Genomic DNA, 14,535 nt, shown 5'->3' with positions numbered 1-14,535 from the left:
TAAGGTAACCTTTCTTCTCTACTGAAGTTTGCCCCTCAATTCGTTATTGGCTGTGGAGCAGCGAGTGGCCAAACCTGCACTTGGTTACAATATTTAATGCCTTCCATAAACAGATGTCAACCTATCTTTTCAGATCCATTCCTTTTCTATCACTCTTGGAATTTTTAACCTTCTCTATGATTCACGTTCTCATCTTTCTCATCTTTGCTCATAGACAGAAAATGCACTTATAATGTCTATTTGACATTTAAAGTTCTATGATCCTTCAGGTTTCAACTCAAACACGACCACTTTCATGACACCCTTTCCAAACTCTACAGTTACGAGGAATTCTGAGGTGGGAAATAGTGCAATTCTGGCTTAGCTGAGGTGGAGGTGTCAACAGAAGGACACTGGCCAACATTATTCAGACACAGCTTGTAAAATATTTTCCGCAGTTGAATGCTCAATATATCTTGGACAATCCACAGATCACAGAATTTTTTTCCCCAGTCAGCTTGTTCAAGGGCAGACCTCCTATCCTCGCTTTTTTATTGCCTTCCAGCCAATCTGCTTAACAAATGGAAAGAAAACAAAACTCACTGTTCCCAGACTTTGCAGTTTTTCTCCCCTGCTTCTTATATTTGTTACACAAATTCCATTTCTGCTTTATGTCCATGCTCTCATATACAAGTACACTCCTAATGCATTAACTAATCAGACCGTCTAATAAAGGTCTCATCGGCCAGGCCCATAAGGCCAACTCAACCAGATTCTATGCTCTAGCTCTTGACCTAGACCTGGATCAGAAACAAGCCACTAAGAGGTGTCTTGTACTGTTCTATTTGCCTCCAAACCTCAGACAAAACCGGTCATCACAGCCCAATCAATCTTCTCTCAGACCCATCTTCCTGCAGAAAGGAGTGCCTTTATTATCCTTGTGTAGAGTAATCCAGGCCCATCTTCCAGGTCTCTCACAGATTAGGGACTTCATGCTTTCAGAGTCTTTTCCTCTTGCTATGTAGATATTAACACTTCCTTTCAGATATTGGACATAGCCCTGATTGTAAGAATTTCAGTTTTGGCAAGTAAAAAATGATTTTTTAAAATGTGGGTTTTTTTTTTCACTAGTGTAATCACCCCCAGAAAACCCAAATTAAGCTGTAGAGAATGAATAGTGCAGCTTCACAGCCAGGCTGCAGGAGGTTCATATCAATCCACATTTGTGGCATTCAGACTGAGAAAGAGGTAGCAGAGATTCTCCACTGCTTAAAATTAGAGGAAAGACCTAGAGAACCATGGTGTAAAGGTTATAGTTCCTAACCATTTTGTTATTCGTTTTTGCAATTTGAGCACAGCTCAGAGCTCTGCTGAAAAGAAGAAATGATTATCATTCATTTCATCACCACCACTTCCCGCCCAGCCTCCCATTCATTTTCAGGCTCTCATCAGTTTTGACTAGGATTTTTAATACATGCTCCTGGCTGGAAGCAAGACCTGCCTTCTTCACACTTCAGCTAAGACCTCAGACATTTTCATCAGTGTCTTTCTAAAACACTGACCACATGGATCTCTCCTGCTAAAAAACTTTCACGGCTGTCTTCAAGCACAGTGTCTGAATTATTTAGTACCAGGCGTAACAACGTGATACTTTTCTCCTTCAGATTATGCTCTCCTTTCTTTTTAGAATATATAATGCATACTAAACTAATATATACTAAAGGGAAGAAACGAATAGAAAGTGAACAATTAAAAAATAAGCAGGGCTTCCCTGGTGGCGCAGTGGTTGAGAGTCCGCCTGCCGATGCAGGGGACACGGGTTCGTGTCCCAGTCCGGGAGGATCCCACATGCCGCGGAGCGGCTGTGTCCGTGAGCCATGGCCGCTGAGCCTGCGCGTCCGGAGCCTGTGCTCCGCAACAGGAGAAGCCACAATGGTGAGAGGCCCGCGTACCGCAAAAAAAAAAAAAAAAAAAAAAAAAATGAGGAGGGAGAGTTATCTCATTTATACCCGTATCTATAAATATACATTTTAACTTGGTGGCTTCCAAACTCATATCCTCCTGTCCAGACCCCAGAGTCCCAAACTGGCAAATCCCAATCATCTCTGGGCCATTCCCAGTGGCTTATTTTACAGACACTGCAAAGTATCAAGATCCGATATGGAATTTCTTTTCCTTTTTTACAGATTTAGGCTTTCCTCATTTCATCTCGAGGAAAATGATTTTTCTCATTGGCACACCTGAACCTTCCTTGCTGCTTTCGTGTATTAGACATCATTTCAGATTAACTTCGTTTATATTTTGCCACAAAATGCCTTTCCCCCCATTTTAGAAATCCCTGAATTTAATTTCCCCCTAAATCAGGTCTCTGCTAGTCTTCACCATCCTCGTAAACAGCTACACCTTCTGGCCTCGTGTCATTGATCTAAGAATCATTTTCCCTCGCTACATTTCCCTACCCAATCCGTTAGCAAGTCCTGATGACACTGTTCCCAATGTCTCTTTCAGACTGCGGCACTACTCAGGGATGTAGGCTTTGGGGAGAAATCAGTTAGCATCACTGAACCAACGGTTAAAGTTTGAAGGATGGGTATGAGGAAAGTTAAAAGGAGTTAAAACTGAGAACAATGGTGAAAGGGACTGAGCTGATGAACAGACGTCTTCCTCTGAGTAGAGAAAGATCAGCTCGGTGCTCTGTGACCACCTAGAGGGGAGGGATAGGGAGGGTGGGAGGGAGGGAGACGCAAGAGGGAAGAGAGATGGGAACATATGTATATGTATAACTGATTCACTTTGTTATAAAGCAGAAACTAACACACCATTGTAAAGCAACTATACTCCAATAAAGATGTTAAAAAAAAAAAAAAGAAGTGAAACCAAGTGGCTGCTGATTGCTTGTGATGTAATGCTAAGCTGACTGTGTGAGGAGAGGGCAAGGGGGAGGGGCAAGTGGGGCGGAGAGATCTCTTTAGAATAAGATCCTTACAGGCAGGATTTCTTTCAAGATCTTGTTATACCCAAGGACATTTTAACTTCTTTAAGACTGTAGTATTTTGAAAAATGAAAGGGCCTAGAATATTTCATGGAATATGTAATAATGAAGAGATTCATTTGGCAGTGGCAAAATAAGGCCCCCTCGTGTGTTATTACCAAATTCATGCATTAACGATTTCCAGAGGCAATGTCTTAAGTGACTCAGAATAAATTCAGATCACCAGCAGGTTATACTCGCTTAGAACATTTTCCCTCCTGGCTGAGTGAGCATCCCAAGAAAGTATTTAATGAGGTGGTGCGTTAATCAGCCATCCCTGGGTCTGTATTGCTCCCTGAGAAATGGACCTAATTGCCTAATAAATTTTTCTCAAATATTTCTTACCTCTACACAGGATATATCAAGAGGAATCACATGTCTTCAGCTGTTTACCTCAATCAACAAATATTTATTGATGAAATAAAGCTACATCAGGTGTGACTTGGCAATAACATAGCAGGCTGGCTGGCAAAAGGACAAATCAGAACATAATTTTCAGTAGAGTCATAGCAGGCCAATGAAAATTAGTTGTCAAGAGTAAGAGTAGGTTTTCCTGGTGGCGCAGTGGTTGAGAGTCCGCCTGCCGATGCAGGGGCCATGGGTTCGTGTCCCGGTCTGGGAAGATCCCACATGCCACGGAGTGGCTGGGCCCGTGAGCCATGGCCGCTGAGCCTGCGCATCCGGAGCCTGTGCTCCGCAATGGGAGAGGCCACAACAGTGAGAGGCCCGCGTACCGCAAAAAAAAAAAAAAAAAAAAAAAAAAGAGTAAGAGTAACTAATGCACGTGTATAACAATTTACAAATCTTGTCATCTACATATAGCTTATTTGATCTTCACAACAATCCTTGGAAGTGTTATATCTCCTAATTTATGGATGAGAAAACTGTGCCTGAGAGTTCAATGACTTTTCTAAGGTCACTGGCAAGCAGTATTTCCCCAAATACACTTCATTTCCTAAATTTTCCAATAACAGTACATTTTGGAGGTAGTATGTTATGTGGACAGCTTAGCACTACACAGTATGATCGTGCCCTGGGAAGTTTCCCACCCAGTTAGTGCTCCAAAAACCAGAGAGGTGCGCAGACGGGCTCCCACAGGAGAATGCATTTCTACCATGGATCCACTAGGTGGCAGTGAAGACCACCACTAGAAGCAAGTGTCACTACTGTAGAGACATCTGGTCAAAGCAGGAAAGAGGAAAGAAGCAGAGCGGCACTATTCTTTCAGAGTTAGAAAAGCGTGCGTGTGTATATGCTTGCGTGCCTCCGTGTGTGCGCGTATGTTTGCAGGGCAGAGGAACTAAAAAATGAATAGAACTGTTACTGCATTCTATGCGGTTTCCCCTACTGCTGGGGTAGAACCAGAGTGAAAGAAAGACCTTGATATTTGGCCCTTCAACACTCGGCTGTGTCCTCTAAACCCAGGCCTGCAATCCCACCCCTGGATTCTGGATGTCCAGTGAGGCATTACGTGACGTACAAAATTATCATTGTCATTTAGCGTAAAAGTGAGTGCTTTCTTGAGAGGAAGCATGTGTGAATTCAGTGCATGAATGTCTCTGGCTGTGCCTGCGGGCTGGTCTTTCTCCACAAGTGTACATAATCTGTTCGCTGGTAGAGAAACCAGCAACTTGCAGCGTCCTATGGGGAAAGGAACTCAATAGCTGAAGGAATCCAAGATACCTTTGATGCTTTCCTGTTCAGTAGTAATCAGCATTGCTACAGCTTAATTGCAAATTGTGGCCACTGGATAAAGAAAAGTTCTCGACTAGAGCATGCCAAAGCAGAAAATCTACGTGTCTGGGTTGGAATCCATCTTTGCCACTGAATGTTGTTTAGATGGCCATCCTAAGCCTTCTGAAAGTTAGGGGGTAAAAAATGTTCCATTTGTCTGTGAATCGCTACCAGCTCTGGGGAAACCCCCAACCCGTTGATCAAACCAGAGTTTCCATCAATTAGAACAGTTTTCTATTGGAGGCGACTCCTTTGCCGTTGGGGACAGCTGCTTTTCTTCTGGCACTGGGGGTAGATCAGGTGCTTTCTGGCCACACCTGGAAACAGTGAAGCGAGTCATGTGAAGAGCTTCTTCATACCCTGGGAGGGTGTCCAGGGAGGACGGCAGCTGGCTCAGGGAGCTGGGGGAGTGAGCCACAGCCAGGATTCTTCGAGCCGCAGGGCCAAACACTGACTGCAGGGCTGGAGAGGAAAGAAGGACTAGAGCTCAAGTAAACGCGGCGTCCACAGAAATCAGAGACTTACGGCACACGCAATCCCCTTTCATTTTAAACAAGTGTCCAAATTCATCATCACTCTTGGCCACAGATATTAGGAAAATCCTGTGAAGCTTGTTCAGAAACCAGCTTCACTCTTTGCTAGGAGATCCCATCTTCTCTGGATTCCTCCAATTCTAAAGTGGGCTCCCATATCTCACAACCCTGTCCTTTTCCCTTTACGGATTTGGACCCCTTTATACCAACACACTTAAGTTGCAGACTCCTTAGAAATAGTTGTTTCTGCCTACTTATCTTTTCCCCAAAATGACAGTGAGAAAAGAAAAGCAGGATAGGTGAACAACGTGCTATAGTGTTCTCTCTTTTCAAAATAAATATCACAGGGTATAATCACAGGGTATAATTTATCACAGGGTATAAATATCACAAGGCCTGCTGTTCTGCCTTGTATTCACTCTCCAATTTTAGCAAAGAATGTAATGCAAAGAAGAGAACAGAGGGAAATAAAGGAAGGTGTTTTATGATCACCCAGTGTTGGGTTTAATATCTAATGGTTTAAGACCTGGTGAATAAAGAAAGTACACACAACTCATTTCTCTAAAGATAAAAAAAAAATTAGTATAGATAATAGAAAGCGTATGTTTTCACAAAAGTCTAAGACATTTTCGAAAAAGGGATATGTTCAGAGCTTCAAATGGTTTTATCAAAATAATTATTTATAAACTTGGGAATTCTTCCTGTAAGACATTTCCAATATTGTCTCCAACATTCCATTTCTTTCTTCACTCCGTTATCTGACCAAAAACTGAAACTACAGCATCCATGGGAGACCAGGTCACTGCACCATCAGGCTTTGGGAAATTAAAGCTGCCCTAAGTTTTAGAATCTTTAACGCTATTTGATGAATGTTTTTACACCGTTGCACTGTCCTAAGCGATCGTTTAAACCTGGGTTCACCTCCCACGTCCTACGTCCGTGTACTCACAAGTGATCGTGCTCTGGAGCGTGTTGTCCTGGTCAAAAGCGATGACCGTCACTTCATAGGGTGGCCGGCCCTCGTCTTCCCCATTTTGCTGGTGACCCAGACAACAGCGGAAGCACATAGAAGTGAGGCCACACAGGAGAAGCAGCGCCCCAATGACCACCAGCAACCTGTAAGGACCCCACCGAGCAGTGAGAGCTCTGTGGTCTGGCGTTTTTCCCAACTTTGGCGTAATCAGTCTTCAGTGTCTCCATTTTGATTTTTGTTTGAGTATTTTATAGAACGACTATCAGATTTTAATTCCCAGGTTTTCTCTTCACGTATATGCTTCCTTATTTTGCCAGCAAGACTAAGTCAGTTCACTAGAGCAATTCATGACAGATTTAAATGTGGTTTGGAGGGGCTAATTTTTACTGAAGTAATCTCCTCTCTGTGGCTTTCTCTAGAGCTGACCCTGAGAAAGTACACAATAATCTGTCGATGTTGGCCCAGGAGATGGTATTGAAATAGGAAATCCTGGTATATTGTCACACAGGTTAGTGACGGGGTAAAGAAGCTTTACTCCACGAGATGCTAGGAAATAGGCTGGATGTCTCAGTTTCTCTTCTGCTGTCAATATATTTAAAAACTAAAATAAATAAATAAAAGTAATACCCCTGAGAAAAACTCCCTTTTAAACATCTTTCTGGGTAATATAGCTGAAACTTACCATATATACCAGAGATGTACCCAATCTGTGGTCAGGCAACTATGGAGGAAGAATAAAGGTTTGTTTGCAATAAAAATATAGTCAATGCCTGTTATCATTCCAGAATCAGAAATACAAGTTACAACGTATGATACCTTGTTATAATAAAAGCATCACAGGTTATATTAACTTCGATGTAACCAGCTGAATCTATTATGAAATGGGATGCCTTCAGTAGTGATTTATACTATAGATGGCATTGTGTAAGTCATTATGAGACAGACGAAACTAGTGATCATGAAAATAATGTTAATAGACCTGTAACCATGACCATTGTAAACAGTTTTGATGACAATTACCAAGAAAGAACTTTCAATGCAAGTTTACAAAGAGTGGAAATAAATGTGAAAGTTAAGGTTTGTATATATTTGAGGTCAATAAAATTTAAACATAAAGAAAATTTCAGTTATAAGCGTGATAGTTTGCAATTTATGTTTTGCAAGTTGTTGCAAAAAGGGCCACCATATAAACAACAAGGTCCTACTATATAGCTCAGGGAACTATACACAATATCCTGTAATTATCCATAATGGAAAAGAATATGAAAAAGAATATATATATATATATATATATATATATATATATTTGAATCACTTTGCTATACATCAGAAACTAGCACAACATCACAACCCTGTAAATCAACTATACTTCAAGAAAAAAATAAAAAGCAGAAAAAACAAAAAAGGGCCACCATAAAACCATAAAAACTCCCACCGTAAAAAGGGCTTTAAATTTTCACATCCAGGATCAAAACAGATAAGCATAGCCATTGAGGCCAAAGAAGGAGGGGGGAGAAAATGTAGAAACCAACTTCCTCATGACAAAAGCTAATTAAATATTCTGAATGAACTAGGGCAATTATCAAGTTTCTGTATAGAATGAAGAAAATATGGATTGCAAGCGAGAAGGAGTATGGGATAAGCTGGGGAGTGTGAAGGGGAGGGGAAGGAAAATATCTGTTTGTCACTGAAGATGAATACATTTACTACTTTATGATCTAGTGATCTGTTGAAATCCACTTCTATATCCTCTCTGTTTGCACAGTTGTAGATCATACAGTTTTCTTTTTCACTGAACAGTGTCTCTAGGTGTTCTCACATTCCCCGTTTGTTCAAAGCCCCTTCCAGTTCTACAATGTTACAATTCTGATTCTATTAAAAATAACCCTCCTATGGTGGTAGGTGTCTAAAACCGCAGAGAGCTCGTGGCAAGTAACCAAGGCCATCACCATTTCCTTTGGGTTTAACAGACTTGGCTGTGGGGAAACTCTTCCTGTGGCTAAATGTGTGTTTTCCTTCAGCCTAAGTAAGTCTTTTCATTCAAATTGTCCCTGCTTTCTTAAATAGTTTACCTCCAAGAGGAAGGAATCTCTTCCCTTTTTATCTTTGTGTCCTCTGTGTCTACATAGGACCTAATTGTGACAGGTTTAGATTGAGGGATAACTACCTCAAAGTGATAGCTAAATGAAGTCTGCAATAAATATTAACATGCCCTGAAAAATAGGAAACGCTTTGCAGATTTGAAACGGCGGTGCTGCGTTGGCAATCACCCAAGTATATCTGCGTGTCAGTAGTGAATCCCGTCTGTCTTGGTGACTCTCTGAGGGGTTTGGGAAAGAAAATCTTTTGCAAGTCACCGTGACTGTATGAACTGAGATTAAGTCTGCTGTTTTGACAGGAAGATTGGCTTTGGAAAAACACCATCAGCAGTGTTATCTTGAGTACTTAGGATGACACAACACCTATTTTTGGATAATCTGTCTTTGAGATCAGTGGGTTGATGCCATTTAAGTAGAAATAAGGGAAGTCAGAGATATCTAATGACATTTTGACCCTGTTTTGGGTGTTGATGTTTTTGTCTGGCTCGCTTTCCTCCCAGTGTGGACTCTCAGATACTTACTGTTCAGGATTGACACAGTTCTCCTCACATCTTGCCCAAGGAAGCTGTAGGAAGGGAAACAATCTCAGACAGGGAAATGGTCTCATCTGCTGTGCTCAGCAGTCTATGAGTCATCCCTCATGACTGCGCTGTCAGGTCAGTCGGTGACAGCAGGGCAAATACAAGGACAAGGTCATGGGGTCAGTCATGTTTAGCACTGTTTTCATCTCTCCTCTACCTGATTTTTATTAAGTTCACAGTGGGAAAACCTGGAAGAGCAAATACCTGATCTGTTTCGGTTTTGGTTTTGTGGTGGTGGGTGAGCATCACCGCCTCTGTGAACGAGAGGCAGCATTTATACCAATTTGTTTGTCCTAGAAACTTCCTGATCTGTCTCTCAGGATACAGTTCTTGTTCTCCTAATTCTCTATCAGTTAGAAATTGAATTCAACCCCACCGCTCTTCTTTATTCCCTCCGTACATCAATAACTCACCGTACAAGAGAAGAAGAGGGGAAAGGGAGGGGAAAATCTTATTGATTGAATAGCTACTCTATGCCAGCCAGATTGCTAAGAATTTTTAAGATTTCATAACATTTCATCACAATAACCATGCTGGTGGGTACATTATTTTGAAACGTTAAGAGACTAAGGCATAGAGGTTTGGGTAACATGACCAACTGCATACACCTATTGAATTGGCCAGAATTCAGATCAGACTCTCTCATGTACACGTGTGGAATGAATCACTAGAACCAGGGACAAGTCTGCTCTAACAGCTGTTGACATTGCTGTCAGGTCCCTTCTACTCCCAAAAAAGCAATGTCCCACTCCTTCTTTTACCTTATATTTCAGTTGACTTTCTCCTTCAAAAACCTCTCTAGGTAAACTTCTGTTCTAGAAACTGTCTCTCTCTTCCAATAACTTGGATGACTTGATATTTCAGGAAATCAACAACAAAGGCCACAAAGTTACTCTAAAAAGAGGCAAGAATTTGTACTTCTTGGGAGTTTGTGGGGAGGGTGGAGGCAGGCAGGGGACACACCTGCATATGACATTGGGTGAAAAGGATTTGTAAAAGAACAAACAGCTGGTCTCTACAAAAGACATTTGAGAAACTCCTGGTTTTGTTTTAGTTTAAAATAATTGGCCACTAAGGATGACAAAGTATGTGTTTCCTCAACCCACCCCTGGTACTTCGCTTTGTTTTCTTGACTAAAGTTTAAAAAAAGCCTAAAGTGCTCAGCCGATAAAATGCCTCTTTTCAGGCCTGTTGCAAAAAGAGAAGAAACGAGAAAAGAAAGGAAGGGAACGACAAGGAGGAGAAGAAGCAGTAAAAAGAAAATACAAGAAAAAGCAAGAAAAGGCTATGGTTTCAGACATTCCGTTAACTGCTATATAGGAAGTAAAGAAAGTAGCACCCTCTCTGTTAGGAGCTGTTCAGGAATCTGAAACCAGCCCATTTCTTCATTTGCTTTTCTTCTTAATAGATTTCATATCTGTGTAAACGTCCCCTTGAAAGTGATCCAGAATTCCTCAGTCCAATGACTCTTTCTCAGCTAATGAGTTACTCAGAATCTTCTGCTTCTTAGTGGGGAGAAATAAAAAGTGCAAAGTATTTTAAAAGAGTTTTCTTTCTCAACTTATCTCTTATCCAGAGGCACCTAAACTGCTAGAGTAGTATTAGGGCTGATATGGGAAACACTAGGGGAATTATGTACTTGGTTTTAATAATTTACTTGGATTTTTTTTTTTTTTTTTTTTTGGCCATGCCACGCAGCTTGTGGGACCTTAGTTCTCTGCCCAGGGATCGAACCCGTGCCCCCTGCAGTGGAAGTGTGGAGTCCTAACCACTGGACCACCAGGGAATTCCCAGTAACTTACTTGGGGTTTTGAGGGATAGGTGAAGAGATGTTAAAAGAGAGAAATATACATGAGACACTTCTAAATTGCCACTGATGTCATTAGTCACACATGCACTATATGTAACCCTATAATACTAAGGGAACATTCTAGTTATTCTTTTCCCTACCATCCCTTTGGTTCTATAAATGTCTCCCCCCTCATTCATTTCCCTCCAGGTTCTTCTGAGAGTTGATTTATCTGAGAAACAAAGAAACAAACAGAGGTCTTATGTCTGCGTTTTCACAACTCACCTGGATGAAATACACCAGGGCAGAAGCCATCAGGGCTCGGGATTGCACCCTCATCGGGCTGCACTCCTACCTCTCCAGGTCACGCACTGGGCGTTCGTTGCCTCCTTTCCACGCTCTGTGCCATGTCTGACTTCTTGACCTGAAGGACCTAAGGAGAGAAACTCTTCTCAGCAATAAATCGGTTTTTCCTCCTCTCTCTTTCTCTTCTCTTACTCCCTCGGGCTGTTATTTTCTGTGGTTTTTCTCTCCCCTTTCATCCTAGCTTCTTTCTCTATTTCTATTCCTGGTTTTAAGGTCTCCACGTCTGCTTCCCTGTGTCTTCTCTTCTTCCATTCTACTCTTAGCCCTTTCTAGATGTCTTTAAATTTCTCACACTGCCTCCAAAAAGAAGACGTTCAGGAAGGACACATCAGTCCTGTGAATTAGATATTTTTCTAGGCAGTGCTGGGAAACTGGACTTGAAGGAGGATCAAAGGCACGTTGAGGGTGACCACATAAGTTCTCTTCTCCATCAGAAAAGGAGTAATATTCTTGGTCCTTCACCCAAGCACTCCAGGGTGACTGTTGCCAGTTGAAAGTCACCCTGCCAATCTCCATTCACTCCCCTCTCCGTGTGACTAGCTCGCCTGTCTTGCTCTCCCCTTCAGTATGCAGGCCTCCCCTTCACTATGTTGATAATCAACTCTCCTGGTTCTGGGTCATTTATTCCTAGACACTGCAGTAGGGCTGAGAGGTTGCCAAATGAACTGGAAAGCTATAGCATCTTTGGAGAAAGCAGGTGGGGAGATTAGAATTTCTATGTGCTATCCATGAAATAACCCTCCACCCTGGCTTCAATTCCCATTGAAATAGTTAAAGAGACATTTTTAAACAAGATTCAAGATCTATCTCTCTCTCTCTCTCTCTCTCTCTCTGTCTCTCTCATATAATGTAAAGTCAGAGCAGGAATAAGCACACATGGAAAGGACATAGAAACTTTGTAAAGACGCATCTCTATAGGAACAAATGAATGCTGTATAAATGATGTATGCTTAAGCCAGTAATCTTTTAATTAATACAAAGTATTAAAATTTTTTAAATACAAAGTCTTTCATAAGAAAATTGGACATTTGCTTACAGTGATCTATCTTATAAACATTGGGAAAAAAACAACTTTCAGATACTAACTCTGAAAATCTGATTTTACTGAGTTGTTGAGGGGAGACCGTTGGGCGGGGTTGATTCTAAAAGCCCTCCCACCGCATAACAATGTGATATGAGAATGGAGAATGTAAACTTAATTTTATTTCTTTTTTTTTTTTTTAAATAAATTTATTTATTTATTTTTGGCTGTGTTGGGTCTTTGTTGCTGTGAGCGGGCTTTCTCTAGTTGTGGCAAGAGAGGGCTACTCTTCGTTGCAGTGTGCGGGCTTCTCAGTGCGGTGGCTTCTGTTGCGGAGCGCGGACTTTAGGCGTGTGGGCTTCAGTAGTAGTGGCTCGCAGGCTCTAAAGCTCAGGCTCAGTAGTTGTGGCACACGGGCTTAGTTGTTCCGCGGCATGTGAGATCTTCCCGGACCAGGGCTCGAACCCGTGTCCCCTGCATTGGCAGGCGGATTCTTAACTACTGTGCCACCAGGGAAGTCCCCTTAATTTTATTTCTTAGCTAAGGAAATCAAATAGTGAGAGAAAAATCTGGTATGATACTGGTGATTCAAAATCATTCATTTCCAAAAATAAACGAACACTACATTATATTTGTAAATGTAAGAGTACTTTCCAAATTTTAGCAGAGAATTGGGCCAGGTAGGAGGTATTTTACAGGGTAAGAGAGCAGAATTCTAATCTAAACCCTCCACTAAATTATTATATAATTTCTTCAGTTCTCAGTGTTCCCATTCATTAAATAGGAGTGGAATGCCCACTGGACCTGCCCTAGATGTTGCTTTATGTTGCATCATGAAGGCATTTTGATTGGAATATTTCTAGTCAGAGTGTCATGTACATGTTCATATAGCATCATTAAGCTTGCCCTTCTCTTTCTCTTGTCAGACAGGCAGTAGGGCATCATGGCTAAGAATCCAGCTTGGTTGTCTGGGATTAAATACAATACTTACTTGGTCACTTATTAAGTGTGGAATCTTAGGCAAGTTATTACATCTCTCTGTTGGCTCAGTTCCATCCTATATAAAATGGATAAAATAATGTTACTTCATACACTTATAGAGATTAACTATGTTAATGTGTATGAAATACATATCCTAGTCCTGATATAACAAGTATTTTGTAAGTGTTAACTAAGATTGCCTTGATTTCCACTCAATTTTAACAGCAACTTTTCCCTTCAATATGCTGGTAAGTGATGTCCTCCTGCCTCTCGTGTGTATTGTCACCATGACCTTGTTTTAGCTGTCCTAGCATTCCCGTTCTGGAGTATTTCCCCTTGCTATCCTGGCCCTCTCTTCTCCCAGTCATGCCAGCCTTCACCTTCATGAACAGGTTTGCCCATTAACATGACTTTTTCCCCCCAATTGCACTTTTCTGCCATGTGTTTGCCCTCCAGCTTTCTAACAGGTTAGAACAAAATGGAATTCTGTTCATGACCTTCCTGTTACTTTTCTTTCTTAGAATTACTACTGCCCCTTGCCCTCCCCCGACCCCTCCCTCCACTGGATTATTCCCAGGAGAAAGAGAACTTCTTGTTTATCCTAATGGAAGTGATTATGCCTTGTGGCAGTTTTAGCTCTGAGCTCAGTCCCTATCAAAGCATCCCTGTAGGGAATGATGAGACAGGAGAGAGGCTTAGGGTGGGAAGACCGAAGAGGTCCACCCTGGAAGGGCAGGTGCCTGAGGTAGAGGGGCATGAACTCATTACAACCCTACACAGTCTCGTGGCTCCATTACGCTTGTCAATCATTAGCTTGTACCCAGGTTGTTAAGAACATGGAGTGGAACCAATGGAGGGCACTGTACCAAAGCCTTTTCACCTATGCTTCAGGGAATTGTTATACAACAGTGATAACAAGTGGGGCGAAAGAATTTCTTACTTCTGGTTCCTTTGATTATTCTCCTTTTGACCTTGCCTAGGTCAGGTGACTCACTGCAGGTTCCCTTCCTCTCTGTGCTTCAGTGAAATAGAGGCTAGGACTATTATTCCTCTGAGACACCGAGAGTGAGCTATGAAGAGCTGACAGTGGGTTGGACCACAGCCATGGCTTCAAAAATAGCTAATACGGCAGGAGAAACCAGTTTTATCTTGCATCTACTGGAAGTTCCACTAGGAAGACATAAAATAATAGTGTCTCGACTTTATGAATCATGATTGCAGCCTAAGTTTTTTTTTGGCCATACCACACGACATGTGGGATTTAGCTCCCAGACTATGGATAGAATCTGTACCCCTGCAGTGGGAGCTCAGAATCTTAACCGCTGGACTGCCAGGGAAGTCCTAGATTTTTTTTTTTTCATTTTGTTTAAGCAGCTTAAGTATTGAGTGGGAACCTCAGAGGCACTGAAAGTCAGTGATAGGATTAGATTTAAGGAATTTTACAAAAC

The 14,535-nt window shown here is 41.7% G+C and overlaps 1 protein-coding gene across 1 annotated transcript; it reads right to left on the bottom strand.

The window, feature by feature from the left end:
• Nucleotides 1-4,961: 4,961 nt before the first annotated feature.
• Nucleotides 4,962-11,058, bottom strand: TMEM52B (transmembrane protein 52B). Its single transcript, XM_060026092.1, has 5 exons — nucleotides 11,005-11,058; nucleotides 8,871-8,914; nucleotides 6,933-6,971; nucleotides 6,227-6,393; nucleotides 4,962-5,206 (listed from the first exon to the last, which is right to left on the bottom strand). Exons 1-5 carry the CDS (start codon nucleotides 11,056-11,058, stop codon nucleotides 4,962-4,964), a joined length of 549 nt encoding a protein of 182 aa, XP_059882075.1.
• Between the last annotated feature and the right edge of the window lie 3,477 nt (nucleotides 11,059-14,535).

The sequence above is a fragment of the Delphinus delphis genome, chromosome 11 (assembly GCF_949987515.2).
Source record: "Delphinus delphis chromosome 11, mDelDel1.2, whole genome shotgun sequence".
In the NCBI taxonomy this organism is placed as follows: domain Eukaryota; kingdom Metazoa; phylum Chordata; class Mammalia; order Artiodactyla; family Delphinidae; genus Delphinus; species Delphinus delphis.
The sequence above is the reverse complement of the archived record's forward strand: the minus strand, read 5'-3'. Positions and strand labels throughout refer to the sequence as shown.